At 41.8% G+C, this 19,204-nt stretch overlaps 1 protein-coding gene across 1 annotated transcript; it reads right to left on the reverse strand.

Moving 5' to 3' along the window:
* Window positions 1–2,449: 2,449 nt before the first annotated feature.
* On the reverse strand, window positions 2,450–15,180 carry LOC104270297 (ubiquitin carboxyl-terminal hydrolase 12-like). Its single transcript, XM_009864613.1, has 8 exons — window positions 15,081–15,180; window positions 11,148–11,221; window positions 9,973–10,199; window positions 8,684–8,760; window positions 7,823–7,906; window positions 6,996–7,193; window positions 5,710–5,788; window positions 2,450–2,551 (listed from the first exon to the last, which is right to left on the reverse strand). The coding sequence occupies exons 1-8, from the start codon at window positions 15,104–15,106 to the stop codon at window positions 2,450–2,452; spliced, it is 867 nt and encodes a 288-aa protein (XP_009862915.1). The 5' UTR covers window positions 15,107–15,180.
* Window positions 15,181–19,204: the final 4,024 nt, after the last annotated feature.

The following is a 19,204-nucleotide window of genomic DNA, read 5'->3' on the forward strand; positions in this document are numbered from 1 at the left end:
GTTTAGGGGTTACACGCTGGGAAATACAGAGGGGCCAGAATCCCTCGGCCAGGGCGGAGGGAGAAGCTGAGGAGGAGCGAGAGCTTTTATTTCTGCTTCCGACTGAAATTCAAGGAAAAGCGTTTGGGCCACGGGCGTTTGATCATACATGACCTTTATTGGAGACAGCTGGAGTCATTTATTACACAGAAGTAACATCACACCATTCTCTTCCAATTTAATTCCTTTTAGTCTCCTTATAAATCTGTAGCAAAAGTGCACTTTTAACAGTTTTTAATCTATAGTATATATCTTTCAATATTATCTCTCAGTCAGGTATTTTATTTGTAAAAATGTATCACCAGATATACAAAATACATGTCTAGTGTACTACATTAATTTCTGTATTTACTGTTTAGATTATTTTTAACTCAGTGCTCTCTTTTTTTCTTCTCCTTTTTTTTTTTTCTTTTTACTTTTTTGCAAGACTTAGTGATGACAGTCTTCTGGTAGTGCCACCAGGAGAGGACTCACAGCTTGTGCGTGAACAAGGGGAGAAGACTCTTAGCCAGGAACAAATTTCACACAATAGGAACAAGATGACAAGAACATTTGCTGTTATTGAATATGTTTCTTCAACTGACAGCGCTCTGTATAATAAAAAATAATTAAAAATAAAAACCCAATGTCCGTATTTTATCTTCTGGAAGAGATGTGCCAGCAGAATGGAACCTATACTCAGTCGGAATACGACGGTAATGATTAATTTGCATTTTGAAGACAGGAGTGAATTGCTAACATTGCGTTTCTGGCCAGGATAAGAAGACACAGATACATACAGCCACCACAAGAAACTGGTTGTGAAATGTTGTTTTCCTGAGGACAATATTTTGGTAAAATACTTTATAACCTGTACAAGCCATGGAATTGCATAAGTTAAACGTCCTCAAGAACAACGATGGCCGGGACACACCGTGAGCGGCTGTGCTGGGAACAACCACAGAGAGGACAGCTCTTGGGTCACCTAATAAGATGAAGAAGGGAAAAATACTCATTTCCAGCGGTGCTTCAGAGCCAGCTGCGACAAGCTTTGGCACGGCAACAGGACTTCTCCAACAGAAAACGACAGAAGATTTTCTGAGATTTCTTACGGACTTCCTTCGTCTCTCCTTTCTAGTTATCCTTGAGATTATCATATATACACACGTAACGGATAATTACTTAATTTCAGCCTTCAAAAGACTAACGATTTCCCCTGGGAAGCAAGGCCTATAGAGGTAAGACAATCAGAAGCGTTTTTTGGGGAGTGTTACGATTCCCAGCGCGATACGAACGTTACCAACGGATGAGGAGGAACACTCACAGCAAGGCAACGTCTGGGCTGGTTGGTTGGTTGGTTTTCCTTCTGACACACGTTCGTTATCCCGAAGACTAAGACCAACTGGATGAGTGACGGAAAATAACGCTTCCCTTGGTTAACCCTTCGCGACTAGCGCTGTTCTTGGGTGTTAGCAGAGATTCAAAACGCTAGTGAGGTCAGTTTATAACACGCCGAACCCAACGTTTGACAGATCCCGTTTGAGAACGAGGGCACTTTTGGTTTACACGCCAGCTCCGAGAAACACCGCAACTTCACTTCACGCAGCGACTGGTTGCCAGACATATTCTTCAAAAGGGAACTGCTTTTCCGCTCCCCTTAAATTTGACGTGACTCCGAGTTCGAAACTTCAGCTTCCAAAGAAAGAAAAATGCACAACAGACCGAGCTGAATACGGATCGAGTTCTGTGCCTTCTGAAGAAGAAACAGAACAGCAAAAATACGAATAGAAAAAGAAGCAGCGCTGTTAGTGTTATCAAAACCAAGCTAATGCATAACGGGGCAATTTACAATGCTGCAGAGAGAGTTTTTTGTCTGCTTTTTTATAAAAAGTACAGACTTGACATTTCCAATATGTCTTAGCTTTGTACTGCTTCTCAAGTCTGAGTCACCAAAAATATCCAGCAACCAGCTGCTGTTCATATCCTAAAATATGCCTTCAGCTGACACTGAATATTGAAATCATTCTGCTAAAATACAGAAAAACGACGATGGTAGAAACCAAGGTATAGCCTCAGGCCAACATTAAATGGTAAAAATTCTACAACGCTACTCTTAAATCTCTTCTTCAGTTCATGAACAAATAAGCAGCCAGGTTTCAAGTAGAGGTAACACAGATTTTGGAAGATAGCACGTAAAAAAAAAGCCCAGAAAGAAAACTGGAACAAAAGCTCTTCTTGTTACGGCAGTCAGCACTAATCCCCCACGAAAGGGCAGGGAGAAGCCTTTAGTCTCCCGGCTGGAACTGTCCTGGTCCTACGGCAACAACGAGGAACTGCTTCTGCTGTCACAAATATGTTCCATTTGGACATATCTTGATCCCTTTTTTCTTTTTTCTTTTTTTTTTTTTTTTACATACATGTATCTTTAGTCTTAGTCTCTTGACTGGTAGAAGAGGATATATCCAGATTCTGAGTTTTTTGAAATGTCTGATGTTAACCCATAGAATTCTTCAATGGCCTGGGCATCAATTTTCTGAAAATTAATGAGAGTTATAATTAGCCTCAGTTAAAACACCACCCTAGGAATCCCTTTCCCAGACAAAGCATTACTGGCAGTTGTTGGAGGCGGTGCTGGAAAGCCACAGCGTTAATACAGCAACATCTCAGTATCACTGAATCCAACAACACATTTTTTCCACTTCATACCTTATCCACTCTTGGGCAGGGGGAAAAAAGGAAGTAAATCAAGATGAAATAATAATCATCCCGGAAGCGGTGCACTCCCTAAGCTGGACTATTAAAAAGAGGATCCTTGAAAATGTATCCTTAAAAGAGTACATGACTTTTGTACCTGCTTTCTCATTCAGACTGGCGTTACCTTTCCTGACTGGAGGTGTGTAACATCAACGAGGGGGGGAAAAAAAAATAAAAAGCAGTCACTGACCAGCAAAGAAGATTTTTGTACAGCTGGGAGCATGTAAGGATCATCTTGAGCAGATCTGACATCCAGCTGAAATAACTCCACATGTAGAGAAGTCCTGCAAGGGCTACTGGCACCCGCACCATGAAACGTGGGGATCTCGGCTGGCTCTGATCTGCTGCTCTGCCGAGAGCTCGCCCTGCTCTGGACTTGCTGGCACAACATCTACTGGGTTATTATCACAAGCTTTGTGTTTTAAGGGAAACAAATTATTTGCCCTATTAACGGAATTAAAGGGTTGCTTATATTTAAAATCGTGAACTATGAGCAGAAAAGCTGTTTTTTCCTTTTGTACTCCAACCGAGAGGCCTGTAGGGCATGTTAAAGGGCTTTTAAAGAGGCAAGTCCTACAGCCTTGATCCTGCTCCTGAGAGCAACCAGCTTCACGTTACTGCATTTGCTTCTGCAGTCGCTGGAGAACAAGAGTAGAGGCCTAAGCACTGAGATAAAATACTCCCGATGACCCGTGCTGCTCAGCATCCCCTGTGGCTTAAAGCACCGTCAGCATTGCGGACCCACAGAGGCGAGAGGCTGACGCAGCCTGAATTCGTTGCGGAGGCCCAAAGAGAGACGAGCCTGAAGTTTCCCTTTATTCCCCAAGGAAGTAAAGAAACGCCCACAACACACAAGGCTCCAGCTTGAGAGGGAAGAGCAGAGACCAGCGTGTGCTCACATCTTAAAAACCAAAACCCTCAAAGGACCAGGCTGACTCCATGCAGGAGCCTCCTCAGCTCCAGGGCTGGGCAGCGCTAACCCACCGCTCGCCGAGCGGGCTTGGGCAGCGCCGGCAAACGACCACTCGCGGGTTCCTCTGAGGGGCACTGGCGAACAACCTGCAAGCTTAAGTCATCCTTTTCCCGGCCTTTCTGAAGCACGAGAAAAGCAGACGTAGCCACTAAGTTTCCACAAGATGCATCAACTGCAGAAATTCTCCCTCAGATAGTTTTGTTTTAAAAAAAACCCCAACACTGAAAAAAAGAAAAATGAGGGAGGAAAAAACCCAATCAGGTGTTTTGTCTTTTCCTCTTCTCCATTCAAGGGGAAGCTGAAATATCATACCGAGGGCTTTTGCATTTTCACACAATTTATTAACAGAACATCCCCTGCAAACTGTTAGATACACATTTTAACAGAAAAATAGCAAAAGAACATTCTTCAGCCCTTGTAATATATTTAGCAGGCAACTCAAACATGTTTTATTTTAAGTGCCAACTAACTTGCCGTGCAATCAAGCCTATTTCCACCCCTCATTCTGAATGCAGCTCCAACATTTGATATAGATTAATTCAGCGCATGGATATTTTTAGTTTTATCGTGGCAAAACCGACTTCCTTCTTTAATTTTGGTACCCACAGAAAGCAAAGTGCAACTGGAAGAAGCTTCCACGGCCTCTGTTCTTCCCCCCCATCATGGGGATGTGTCGCTTCGCTGCTCTAACGACAACATGTCAAATTAGCCCGAGATCATTTACTCGCGTTTCTCAATTAATTTTGCCTGGCGCAGAATCCCACTTGGACCAATCTGCCTCCTGAATTTGAGGCGGTTGCTTTCCACATATGCTGCGGCGTGTTTGATTATCATCCGTCTTCGATTTAATTGCCAGTTGGCCTTCCAACCGAATCCAAATAGATAAATAAATATGACTTCACCACTCCTGACATTTAGTGGGTAATAAGGATAAACTACTTCCTATTGACAGCTCAGAGCTATTAATTCGGATCACTTGCCAGAAATGCAAAGCAGCTTTTTAACTGTATTTAAGAGGAAAGAGCTTTCTTCCCGTGTTGTCTTTCAGCTGCAATATCTGTGTGCAGGTGCAAGTGCTTTTCAAGTCTGCTGACTACGACATTTTCTGTCACGTACTCAGTTCACACCTAGAATGTTAAGTCTCCAAAGTTAAAAAAAAAATGAAATTAAAAAGAAAACATCTTGGCTTTAAGTTCTTTAAGAGTCTCTGAAGAGTACAAGGCTCTTGTGGTTAGCTCTAAACACAGACACATACGCAGAAATCAAACTTTGGGGGCTTTGCAAGTTTTTTTGCCACTCCATTCTTGAGGACAACCTCTGTAATGACACAATAACGCTCAAAGCTGAACAAAGATTGAAAAAATAAAAATAAAAATTGGACAACGTACTAATTCTTCGTTATTTCAACGAAAGCTCGGATTTTGGCGTTCCTATTCAGACACTTGGCATTAGGCCTTAACCCTGACCATGAGATCTCAGAAGCAAAAGGCAAATTTTTACCTTTACAAGACACAGTTCTACCGTGGTATTTGTTCTACTGTCTCATATTTGCTCAATAATTATGTGAAATACATGCCTGTATAACTGCTTTGGATATGTTAGTAGATATGTTAGTAGAAAAAGTTAAGGACTCTAAAAACACTATCAAAAATAGCCCCAAAATCTTCACATGCTCTCAGGACCTTACTAACGTCTCCCAAATCTTGTTTTACAGTTTTTCTACACTTCCATTTGTGGGGGAAAACTGCCTATAAAAAACCACACCAAACAACAAAACAAATAAAACCCACAAAAAACCCAAGAAGGAAACTACAAATATTTTACTCCTGAAACACCCAGAATTACTCTGTGCACGGGTTTTGCTGAAATCCTTTCCCGGGTGGGAAAGTTAACGCCAGACACAAAACGGGAGCCGGGGAGCGACGGTGTCGACGCTTGTTGTCACCACGTAAGGGCACACCTACCTCTACAATGTCATCGTCGAACAGCAACCAGAAGCCGTGGCTTTTCACAATGGTGATGTAATGTCCACGATTCGGACCACTGCCAGAGGGAATTAAAAAAATAAAAAAAAAAGAAATAAGGATTGAAGAATTATTATTACTCTTGTGCCTACAAAGGCAAGAGCATGGCTCTCCCACGCGGTTCTGGCTCTTGGGGGCAAAGTTTGGTTTCCCGGCTCTTGATGTATTTAAACACGTTACCTGTCGCAGAACGAAACTTCTTTGTTTAGGGCAATTAAATGAAAAGTAAAACTATCAGGGCAATGTATTCAGAACACGTTTTGCGAACTCAAATATTCAGAAAATAGAGCTTGTCTTCAGCCTTTGGTAAGTTCTTAGTAAGAATCGAGACCCCAAGGGTCACAGGATTGTTGGAAGGCCCACGTAGGATAACGGGTTTGAGAAGAAAAAGTAAAGACATTTAACAGATCTGAATTAGTCACTGTCGTACTTAACACATGGAAATTGTAGGTACAGAAGAGCAAATTAAGAATCTACTGGAAAAAAATGCATACGAGATCTTAAAATGATAAAAATAAACGAAAAGCCAGCACAAGTGAAGCACAATATTAGTGTGTTGATTCTGTTGCCTTGCTCCTCACAAAGATGTTTCAAGACATTTGAGTGCTGTAATAACTTAGTACTTTTTTGCCTTGACTGTTTTTTTTCCTAAAAGTCCTTAGAATTTTTTCTTCTTTCCTTTGAAAAACAGAATTAAAGCCACTACAACAACCAACAACAATAAAAAAATTTACAAAGAGAATAATGGCTTTTCAAAAACCCCACACACATCAGCAGTACACAGTTTATTCCACACGGTGGCACCAGCTTCTAAAAAAACTTCAACTGTTTCACAAGTAGCAACAGAACTGCAACTTAATTGTATTTTATTAAGTGTTTTCCCAAGTTTTGTTTTTATTTCGTTTAGCTTTCCTGGAAAGCAGCGTTGGGGATGGGTTGGGCTTTTTTTTCCCCTCGCGCTTCTGGACTTTTTTAAGACTGCTCTTACTTCACTACAGCTCCAAGAAACAACTTGTCTACTTGTCATCGTATCTGAGAGCTGGTAAAAGAACAAACTTTACACTTTGTGCTCCAAACGCAAAATTTAAAACAATAATAAAAAAAGAGAAATAAAATAAGAATCCTTTGCTACAACTAGCTCGGACGTTGCTTAGCACACTCCTATTATTGCCAGACTCCTTTTAAACTTCAAGGTTTAAGGTGCAGAAAGCACAAACCCAACATACCTGCCACAGTGAACAACGACAGCCACGAGGTCGTACATTCTGTCAGGATTTGTAGCGTCTCCTGAAGTGTTGAAGAGCCGGAGCTCCAAGGGAAAGACTACGCGGTAGGAGAGTTTGGTGTATCGATGCAGCTGGTCCATGTACTTGAACCTTTTTAAGTGCAGAGCTAGAATCATGGGCAACTTTTTCACTCTCATTCTGCTCCACAAAAACACGGCAAAAGAAAGAACAAGGTATCAGCAGGTCGCCTAAAACGTTCGAGAACAGTTTCAGTATGAAGCAGCTTCTCAAGGGGCATCTAAAATGGTGAAGATTTTCAAAGGGCTGCCTTTCTCACCATATATTCCAGGGAGAACGGGTAATATTTATTCTGAAAGATTAACTACACACTGACATCTGAATGTCTCTGTTGAAACCATCCATTTTTCATCACGTCAGTGGAAAGGAAGAGATGGAATAAATCTGTCATGGTGCTCTGGCTGTGACCAAGTACGAGGTGAGAAATAAGATTTTTGTGTGGAGTATTCATAGTCAAAGTAGATGGGATGGTTTTCAGCGGCTTTAAGCTGCTTAATGCAAACCGGGGAAAACGCGAATGTCTGGAAGCACCAGATATAAGCTCTTCTGGGAGGAACACAAAATTAATCTCTTCATTCCCCTCCCAGAAGGTTGCCACAAAGTTACTTGGTCTCTCCACTTCTTACTCCCTTCCCCACCAAACACAGACCTAAACAGGTTCACGTTTTCTTCTCACCGAATTCACAAGGCGTATTTTTCCAACATTGGCCCATTTTAAGAGAATTAGCCTGAATATTTTCAACCCTTACCTCTTCTGTGCTTCCTGTTTACTGCGGCACTGCTCACAATAGTATTTATATTCACTGCATAGAGTTTCAGTATTACTAAATCCCCTGTGGAAGTGAAGGAGAAGTCAGATAAGTAGGGATATTCAGTCAGACCATCCAGTTAAAAGTTACTGCTGAAAAAAAACCACCACGAAGTGCACACAGAAAATTAAATTCCTCTTAGTAATATCACTTGTACTTCCCAAACATGTTTTAGGCATATTTGTCGCAGTTTTGGGGTGTAGTATCAACACGTGGCTGGAAAAATTTGGAAATTACACCCTCAGGTATTAACTGCATTATGTAACAAAGAGCAAGAAGGTGACTGTGTTTTGGTTCAGAGGTAGCCGCTCCGTGTTTTCTTTGCTGGCTGACATTAGCCACTGACTAGCTGAAAGTCTGGGTTATCTTTCAGCTCCAAACAATTACACAGCCGTTATCAGCTACTAAAAAGCCAGATGCTACATGCAACTTGTGGTATCCTAGCAGCTGATAAGCCTCAGATCTAGCAGTCAAATACACGGAGCACATTTTTATCATTTATTATGAAACCAAACGTTCCGTGTTTAGTTTGGATTAAACATGACTTCACGAGTGAACAAATTAAAATCCCCATAAAAGCAACAATCAATCTCATGCAGCAGCAAGAAATCATCGTACTCGTTAACCACTGAAAACTAGTCAGGAACTAGCAGTTTCAAAAACCCACAATAAAGATGAAATGAACAGAACATATTTTATCAGAAGTCAAAGCCTACAACTGTTGCACAATCGAGCAAGGAGGGCTCTTTCCTCCTGACCAAGGGCAAGTATTTTTTTCCATTTGCAAATATTTTCATTTACCTTAGACAATGCGTAATTGATGTATTTTGTTCCACGTCAACCGATAGATCCAGAAAGTCCTCATCTTTGCTACTAACCTTGAGAAAAAGAAGAAGAAATATTTCATAACCGTTGAGAACGGTCAGGTTTCTTTTAACCATTTCCGGAATGGTGCAATGTCCTCGTTTCAAGCAGAGTGCTTCCTGATCAAAAATAAATATACACATACACAGAGGCCCTGTCCTGAGGTAAAGTAAAACTGAAGAAATAATCTGATGTGTTGCTACAATCCAGAGAGGAGTATTTTAAAAACAACAACAAGCAAACAAAACAAAAGAGAAACAAACCCACAAAACCAACCTCACAAAAAAAAACCCAAAAGTCTTCTTGCAAAACATCTTTCCCCCTGGAGACACATCCGCTGACTTCACTGGGAAAACCAAGTCTTTAACCATTCAGAGGCTTTAACCGCACTCCGCTCCGCAGACTGATCCAGCTCTCCAATGCATTTCAGAGTTTAACAGCAAATACTTACAGGAAATGCAGAAAGAGGCAGATGGATTTTCAATTAAATGGGTTAGCAGTTAGGAAAACCATCTTTCCATTTGTGGAACAGTCACATTTAATTTCAAAATTCTTGAGACTGAATCTTATTAGTGTCATTTTTAGAGCTTCTGTTCACCACATAGCCACAACTTTAAATTTAAAATGCCAAGAACAGTCATTTCAGTTGTAATGACATCTTTTTCTCTCCCCATCTGGGCTTTTTTTTTTGTTGTTTTTTTTTTTTAAATATTACACCAGACATAGCACATAACTAACTAGAAATTCCTGCGCTGAAGGTGGCATGGTTCTTTTAATTCTAGACTTCGTGGCACTTCTTCCTGCTCTCAAATAGAGTGGCTATGGACCAGCACGAAGCAGCACAGTTCAAGAAATTCACGTAAACCCAGAGTTAAATAAATAGTGAGCAACTCTCACGTAGAAACACGACATAATCAATCACTAACACAGGAAATAACAAGAAGACAAAAAGGCAGCTTGTATCAGCCAGGTGCAGACCGCCTGGATGGAAACAGGGAGGAGGAACAGAAAAACCACTACGCTGTTTCTGAGGAACATACCTTAATGAGTATTGGTTTGAACATAGAGGTGATAGAGTCATAAAATACGCTACGCTCCATATTTTAATAGAGAGAGAGTGCAATTTCATCTATCCTAATAAATGAAAAAGTGTGCTTAGCGTTAGGGAGAACGATCCGGAACCTGTGCGAAAAAATCTAAGAGGTTTGGTTTTGGTTTAAACGTACAGCCTCACAGTTAAGACATCTGGTTTCATTGGTTAGTGTTCCTTGGAAGATTTCATGGACCCACGTCAGATCAGTCTTGTCTCCTTCGTCGCTCTCAACGCTGCCATTCTGGAGTTTGCCATTCTGCTTCTCCTGCTTTTTCTCTTCTTGCAGCAAGTCGGCAATAGTGTTAAGTAGGTAGTTGAGGAATTCATGTGCATCCTGTTGCATATAATTATCAAATAATTCTGGAAAGGAAGAGATCAAGGAGAATGAAAACAAAAAATGCAGATACTTCATAACAGCGAGTTATTGCGCTCTTTGCAGCCAGGGCGTGCCCTTCCCCCTTCTCTACCCGATCACACAACTGTGGGTTACGGCTGTGAGAGCCTTTGAAGAACTGTACTTTGTCGTTCTCACCTATTCCTCAGGATGCAAGAAACAAGCAGCTGAAAAATTATGTAAAAGGAAACGTTTCTTAGAACTAAGAAAACCACAACTGGTGTGGTTTGGGGGGGGTTGGTTGCGTTTTGGCACTTTGGGTTTTTTTCTTTGTGGAGGGAGAGAAATACAGAAATTCAGATGTGTTGCCTTGGGCCATTAGTTCATTTAGTCCAGCATCAAGGGGAAAAAATCCCCCGTTAGAATCCTGTTACCTGTTCAAGTAGAGAGGACAAACCGAGGGACAGAACTTTCCCTCACAACGCAGCGCTGGCAAATAACCACTCCTCAGCACGAGGAATTTCTCCTCCCGCCAATGTCAGAAAGCAGGCCCAGAGCGGTTGCGTCTCCTTGGAGAGTTCAACTTTGCCCAACTCCAGGAGGTCCGGGCTCAGCCCACGACAATTTGCAGCAGCCACGCGGGGTGTGCCGACTCGCAGCAGCCCTGCACAGAGCACGGTGACAAGGCGGGACGGTACCCGGAGCACCGAGGCTCACGGACGTGCTCCGCGCTCGGTCAAAGCAAGCACAGAACCAAAGATCTCTAGATAACCCACCGAGAGCACGGCTCAGCTCCGATACAATCTCTGTTCCCGTGCCACCGAGGGGGTGAAATTCACACCACAAAGGGGAGTCCAAATATCTGCCCAAAAATCTGTTAAAACTTGACAATTTGGACTCGCTGCATTCACATTTTGTACACTTAAATCCCCCGCGCTTAGAATCTACAGGAAAAATTTAGTTTATTCATTTACCATTTTCTTTCCTCAATCGGGAAATAAATTTCTTGGGTGGGATGACTCCCACCTTCTTCTTTTGCGTAGCAATACTGTTGAAGAGATCAGAGAGGCATGTCAGGAGGCTTTCCTTCTTTCGAGGCTGCACTTTGTACGCCAAAACTTTTTCCCGAAATGGACGACAAAAATAAAGTGCCTGTAAGACTGAGTTGCAGTAGCAGGTATTGCCGAACTGGTTAAAACAGAACAAAAAGGAAAACAAACGTTTTCATATTAGGTCTGTTAAAAAGTAGTAACAGAAAGAGGTTGCTCACTAAGAATGTCACATGCTGAAAATGGAAAAGTCTGTCAGCGCTCATTTACCAGGGAAATACTAGTAGGTGTAAAAGATTCATCCTTGTATTCTCACAGCTGGTAACAGCAAGAAAAGGAAGAGGAGACAACAAGTCACAGTGATACTGGGCACACACAAAAAGCAGGAAACCACTGTCAAAATAAAATAAAAAATCCACTTGATGGCTTTTAGAGAAATCAAAACTCCTGGAGATACTACTGAATGCCATGGGGGAGATGCTGCTGCTGCTGTGGAGGGGTGTCAGCGACAGAGCAGAACAGAGGGACAAGGGAAAAAAAGGAAGAGAAAAAAAAAAAAAGGAAGAGAGAGCATCACTGTGCCTCACCAAGAGCTCTGGGCATGAACTCAGACGTCAGATTTGCCTGTGTCAGTCACACCAAGTACTTCTGAGAGACTATCAGCCAGGTACATGTTAAATAGTTCCTGTTTGTAAGGAAATAGGAGGAGAAGTACACGATGCGGGCAAATCCAAAGAGCAGCTGGTTTGCATCTGCCGTAGCTGAAGGCAATGTCACTTCCGAGCGAGGAGGACAGCGATAACAACTTCCAGAGGCCATGTCCCACATCGCTTACCCGAGGGAACCAACACAGCACCCACAAGAAACACGCCTCGAGGGGTGGGGGTTTTGAGTTGTTTCTCTGCCGTTTATTGTGGAACCGTACTGTACGATGCTGTCCATTCCAACGGAGGGTTTGCCAGCCCCCAGAGACTCGGGCAACGAGGTTTTGCATCTCAAGAGTGCCGAGAGCAAAGTATTTTAAACAAACCAAAAAACCTGAACACAGACTATTTTCTTAAGTGATACTCGGAGAATATGGCCACTGCTCTTCACCAGAATTTGGTGCGATTACGGTAGCAAAATGCTTTCAAGTTAATAATCTGTTTGGTGACTGAACCAGAAAATTAACAGTTTAATTCTCATAGCTAAAAGGTTACAGCATTATAATTACATTAACATTAATTCCTACTGTATGCAAACGACTTGGAACAACCGTTCAAACTTCTTGACACAAGGAAAATGAAGATGCAAGCCGAACAAACACGTGTATTAGGACAGAACCTAACTCATATGCTTGTCACTGCCCTAGAAAACAACTAAGCATCATGCTAACTAGATTTGCATGCAAGGAAAAATAGCCAAGAGATCTACCAAAAAGTCTGATTAAATACTATTGCTTTCAGATGAGGTAGCTAATATATTCGTCTAAAACAATCCCAGAAAATTCAGAGACAGAAGAAACTGGAAATTAGCTATCTTAAAAAAAAATAAATTAAATGGAAGGTCATGGTGCAACTTAAGTCAAAAACATTATCAAAAGCACATATTTCAGGACCTATTCGTGGAGAAATCATGTCAAAATTGGTCATACATGTCCTGCTTTGATCCTACCCCCAGAGAGATAAATTATTAGAATCAAATTAAATGGAAGAGTTAAAGGAGTTCAAGAATTAAAATTCCATCCAAATAGCTGATGGTAAGATGCGAGATCCCTGATAAGTAAGATGCAAGATGCTTTGCGGTAGTCAAAGTGATATGGTGGAAAAAATCACTTTATGGCATGCTTCAGGTTTTAAAAATGTCCTTCTAAGTAGTATTTTAATTCCTTTTGTTTGCTACCACCTCTACATAAAGAAACACGGAAGAACTTTTATTCCTGAAACCAGCATCTTGCACGTTAGCCCTGTAGATACTCTGCTGCACGCCAAGCACTTCACAAAGAGACCACGTGACGCATTTTATGGCAGCAATTCTGACCTTTTTCCACGTTACGACAAAATCCTTCCAACTCTGAGCAATTCAAGGCCTTGGGAAACTTCTGAATATCTCAACTATTGGCCCACACTTCTCTGTGTTAGAGAACATTCTCCACAAACGAACAATGCCACACGGCAGGGTCACGCTTTTAAACTGCAAGTGCTTTGCATCTAGAAGCTCCAAGTAGTCAGATCTTTCTGACAATAACCTTAACTTTGCCAGAAATTCTGCCTTGGGGAGGGAAATAAAAAAAAGGGGACTCTAGCCATTTGTCTTTGTCAGAACCTCAAAAACCAAGCTGTCAAGGCAGCTCTCGACAGGCTGATGAATATTTCTAAACCTGGAGCTACATGCACACATCAAACAGACAAGCAGTGTATAAAGTCTAATATGACCTAAAACATGGAAAAAACCCCACCAGGTACAAACATGTAGGTTTTAAAATCTTTTTGTCATGGTTTCTCTGGTATAAATATTCTGAATAGATGTCAAAACATAGGGGGGGGTTGCTTAAAGCTGACTATATTTAGAGCCAACATTACCTAACTCCCTAAGAACTTCTAAAATGTTACACTTGCAATGTAAAAATAAAGTTCCAATGCTTATTTTGAGATAGAAGCTTCTTAAAACGAAATGTTAAAATGAAAACATTGTTCCATCGCTCTCGCACTTGGCTTCAACGTTACGCGCCATCTATTTTAGCAGCCTGTCACAAGGGGCAGCCAGAAGACCCTTCTCCCGTTTGCTCCGCGGTGGCTTCAACAAGAGCTCACCAAGCGAAAGCAAAAATAACTATTAAAAAAAATAAATTTTAAAGCCTCCATTGTCCACGGGTTCAACACCTGATCCTCTCTGCAGCGCGGCCACAGACTGGCTACTATTGACACCGAAGCCATGAAAGTGCCCTCCAATTAATCGCAAATCGTGAAAGAACTAGAAATAACTCGGGGAAGAGCTCTGCAGAACGAGAGCGTGAAAGCTGTCGCCCTAAAGAAATTCCTCGCACGGAATACAGCACAACAGCGTTAGTCATATCTTGTCCTTCAAAACAAAGACTGGATGTGGTTATAATAATTCCGGTTATTTTTAGCACGCTATTTTTCCTCGGCACTCTATTCATCGCGCTGCTATTTCTGCTCCAGTCAGAGCCAGTTTTCTCTCTACGGCGCAAACGTCGGCAGCTCCGGAATGGCCATTTACACCACGCCTGAGGAACAGAACTCCACGTGTTTAGCTGGCTTGGTGGCCGAGAACACAAACTGCCAGAAAGCCACCCAGAAGCCAATCGAATGAGATTGTAATGAGCTGCAACAAACAGCTTTAGTAGCTACATTAACCTTTTCTGGAGTTTCAAGAGACGATCTTTCGGCAAAACGTACCCAGATGACCAACAGACAGACCTAGATAGATGTTTCTAGGGAGTTTTGTCAAAATTGCATTGTCACATCATAAATAAAATGTCACAGGTTTTACCGCTCAACTTCCTACATTCATTAGCAAAAATGTCACAGGCACAACCGCTGCCTCTCTGCTCCAGAAGCACTGGCAAGACCAACATCAGCGCTCCAGTCTTGCCCTAATTAATTTAGGAAGACAATCCTTATTACCCAGCAGATCCCAGTCAAGTCACATGGATACAAACTGAGAGACACACAAAAAAATGCATTTTTTTAGAAGGACTGACAGTTCCACAAGTACATGTATTTCCATCACTACAGGTAAGGCAGTTATCGACCAAGCCGTCTCCTAAAATTCTAACAGGGAATCCTGTTATATTTGAAATCAGGATATGAATTTCAATTAAAAAAAACGCATTTAAATCATAAAAAATTCACTTACATTGACCAAGCCAAAATAATGCTCATTCACAGGGAACTGTTCAGGACCAATCTCTTTCTCCAAAGCAGAGGCATTGGCGCCCTAGAAATAAAGAGAGAGGAAAAAAAATTTTAAAAAAAACCCCCCACCCAGCAGAATTCATACTACTCCTATAAAAACAAAGGGAAAAAAATTACGTTACTTCCACTGAGAAGTAGCATCTTGTGTTTCCTATGTTCCTCAAAATGAAATCAATATGATGCTTCAGGACTATAAAAGGTACCATAGTTTCATTTAAAAACTCAACTTCATCAGTCAGAATTGGAGCTATGTGATCTAAGAGAAAGGTGGTTGTGGGGTTTTTTTTAATTTGAATTTATTTGAAAGGCAACAAGAAGAAATTTGTCCTCACTTAAGACTTCAGGTTAGTCACAGTGACCTAGAAACACCAATTTAAAGTTAGCCCAGAACACACCGTAAAGATTAAGAAACTTGTAACACACAGAGAACTTCTAAACCCAGAGGACAGAAACCACATGGGCTACAAATCCCATGAAAGAAACCCCACCTTTTTGTGATGGGGACTGCACAAAAGGTTTCATGCGGCTGCTCATTATTTGCATCTCGTACAAAGAGTTCTTGAAACAAATTCTTGCCTTCCCTGACGCTTTACATCAGGGATACTATAATTTTCTAACTTAATTTCTGGAAAGTACTACGGGCAAGTGAAGCATGACTGCAAAGACCAGAAAGAATGGACAGAATGTTATCAGACACTCCTCAAACTCAGATCACCTCGAAGTGCTGTGGCCTTGTTACCCTTAATTTAAGGCCGCGGTAACAGCGCAGTTTCTGACATCCCTGAGTCTCCAGCAGCATCATGAGGATAGACGGGACTATTTTAGATACAAATGAAAAATACCACGACACATCCATATGGTCTTACTTGTCACATACTCCAAGACCTAATGCATACCGACATTTTCGTTTCCTTTTTAACTCTGTCCACTTCCAGTTCCAAGCGGCTTAGGGATCTCTTTCCATTTTTTTTTGCCTTTTTATTTTAAAATCCACCAATACCTTAGAGCTAAGGTCCCTGCTGGGATTTGGTACCTTCCCTCATACCAGTCCATCTAGTTCCCTAATGTTTCTCGCTGGTCTTCCAAGAGTCCTAAGCTGCATCCATGCTGGTATCAACGGAGTTACAACCACTCAGTGCAGAACCAAGCACTCTGGCTCCTTGATTTGTTTTAAATAACCTTCTGCAAACCCTGAACAGAAATCCATCTGCCCAGGAGCCATCTTAAAACACCTCCGAAAAGCACTAAACAAAGATTACTGCCCAGCAAAATTCAACTCATCCATTTCCCTGACGCCAGTAACGTTTTTAATCGCTAAACAACCATTTCAATCCTTTCCCTTAGCGTTCTGCGGGGAATATAAACCGCAGACACGGACCGACTGTATAGACAGTTCCATTTAGATTGTCTTTAACAAAGAAGCAACGACATTTTTTCTAACAAACAGGGAAGAAACCAAAAAGCCAAAGGAATGGAAACTCCGTGGCTTGATCACCCACATCACATTTACAGTGATTTGCACATACCAAAAAAAGGCAGAAAATAAGGAAGGCTCAAAATTGGGTCCTACAAAAACATTCATTAGACACTGACAGATTTACAAGTAAGACTCCTCGCAGGCAGCAATTACATGGAAATTTTGAGGCACTGGTGCCAGCTCAAGCAGCTCCTCTCATTTGCTTCCCTACAACCAAGCACCTCTTTTTCTCCTCCGCTATTTCCCCCCCAAAAAACCCAACCCAAACCCAGACATAAGAACAAGGCAGAACTGCCAACACAGCTCCCTCCAAACACCACTTCAGCTCTTCCCGTACACTGTGCCGATCAACACGGACGTCGGGTAACAGCGGAACGAGAGCTTATAACCCCCCCGCTGGGTAAAGGCACGAGAAGAAGTGAGGCTGGTTTGGAAAAAAATTTGTGGTCTTGAAATGAGAACTGATGGCTAAACATGGTTTCTTCACCCTCACATGCTGCGTGTCTCGAGATTAAGGAAGGGATACAAGTAAAATCTGCAAACTTGTGAAGTGAATGGTCTCCTCACCTCCTCCACGGTCTCTGATACCTCATTAGAGAAACCCTGGAAAACCAGACAACTAAAGCAGGTACCACAACTCACAGAACTAGTGAGACTGGACCACTCAGATACACCAGTCTGTAAAGAAACACACGGTGTAAATATCTGAACAAGGAAATAAAAGCATAAGAACTGTAATTTTTATTAAAACTATGCTATAAAGAATTTAATAACCTACCATAAACCAGTGTTGCGATTCAGCTAAACCTCCAGTCTGTATTCCATCTACTTATTTAATCTAACAGGTTACACGGGTCCTTTTTCCAAGTGCTTCCTTGTATCTACTGTCCAACCTTTGAACTACACTGCCCAAGGCAAAAAAACCCCAAGCAAAAACCCAAACAAAACCAGAGGCAGTTTATGGTGGCAGCACAAATGGGCCTTGGTCATGTTTCTGGATGGAGATACACGACATGTCTGTAAGGCTGCAAAACCACAGTCAAAGTTCAGTCACTCACAACTAAAGGTGCAAATAGCAATTTAACCAACTGGAGATCAAATCTAGCGCAGCGTGAGTCACGTCTTGCTGTAACGAGGCCTAAGGAGCAGCTTTGGGTTTTCCGACTGAGAGGCGTCACACACAATTTTCCCACTCGCCCCTGAAAGATTTGTTTCCATCTGGATAAATGCTTCTGCCTCAGATCACATCCCTATTGGCTCGTACGAAACAAAACGCAGTTTTGGAAATCCAGAAGTCACACTTCTCACCTAGGAATAAAACCTACCCAATTGTCGAGTTTGACAGGTGTCCAAAGTATGAAAATTGGTATCTGATTATTTGGGGAATCGAGAGAGATGCATCTCTTTGGGGGTGCCACAGGAAAACTATTCAGCATCTTACAGCACTTTACACACCTAAAAACCTAAGAAAATCAATGCTGTTTTGCTAAGCTGTGACACACGTTGTGGGAGCAATAAAGAACGACAGGAAAATTCACTAATACACACTAATTGAGTTTGCTTGGCATAAAAAAGCTAAGCAAACCGCATACACTAAAATACGGCTACAGATAAAGCTTAACGCCGGAGATCAGATTTGACTCCTCCTCGCTAGCGCAAGACAAATAAACACATCTTGAACTCCTCAGAAGTACGTCCTCGAGTCTTCTGGGAGGTCCACGACAACGCTCTCAAAGAACTTCTCTGCTACTCTGGTTCAGGAGATGATTAAAACTTTCTGTGCGCAGCTCTGTGAACAGGAACAAAACACAAATTTATCCAGCCAACTCATAATTACCCAAGGAGGAAAACATCCCCCTGGTTGGACTAAAGCGGTAACACTGTTTTACTTACGTAATTACACTCTCAGAGAGACGCAAATTTAACACTTCCATAACTGTGGAGGAGGTGATAACTCAAGTTTCAGCAACTGGTAATCAGGATTTAGAATTTTCTAGAAATGACTGCACCTTAAAACGTTGTCTCGGAGGTTGGCTGCACTTTTCAAGAGCTCCCCTATTCTGGTCACACCTCCGCTACCAGAACTGACTTGGACGAGAGTGAGCAAGCTTTTTTATCCATCAGATTCCCGCAGTTCCGGCACTATTTATCAAATATAAAAATGAAAAGCTGCCTGATCCACCTGAACTCTCCCATTTTAGCAGTTCAGAAGAACAGATACAGCTAACGATGGCCCAGCCAACCTCAACAGACCAATGATAAACTATTTTCTGTCCTATTTTTTTGGTTGAGTTTGGTAAAGTAAAAAGATTTATGAAAAGACCAGTTTCAAAAGCTCTTACCCGGGGTAGCTGTCTAACCAAGACACCACAGAAGCAGCAAATGCATTCCAGCATAGCTGAAATTTTAACTGAATACCAAGTCTCTCAACTTGCAAGCTGCAGGTCCTTTTTGCTCAATGGGGAAGTCTTCAAGATTTGTTTCCAGTTCAAAACACCGTGCAAGTGGAAAAAACAGCAGTAGACTTCTATTTCTGAGCCAGATTACACTGCTAACTCACCGCATCACCAAAACACGGTAAGAAAGAA

Source organism: Apaloderma vittatum, unplaced genomic scaffold (assembly GCF_000703405.1).
Source record: "Apaloderma vittatum isolate BGI_N311 unplaced genomic scaffold, ASM70340v1 scaffold21292, whole genome shotgun sequence".
Taxonomy (NCBI): Eukaryota; Metazoa; Chordata; class Aves; order Trogoniformes; family Trogonidae; genus Apaloderma; species Apaloderma vittatum.

Coding starts and splice junctions, on each gene's coding strand:
- LOC104270297 (XM_009864613.1), bottom strand. CDS start 15,106: ATGAGCATTATTTTGGCTTGGTCAAT. Junction 5,789..6,995: donor GTCGTTGTTCACTGTGGCAG/GTATGTTGGGTT, acceptor TCCCTCTGGCAG/TGGTCCGAATCGTGGACATT. Junction 2,552..5,709: donor TCGACGATGACATTGTAGAG/GTAGGTGTGCCC, acceptor ATTAATTTTCAG/AAAATTGATGCCCAGGCCAT.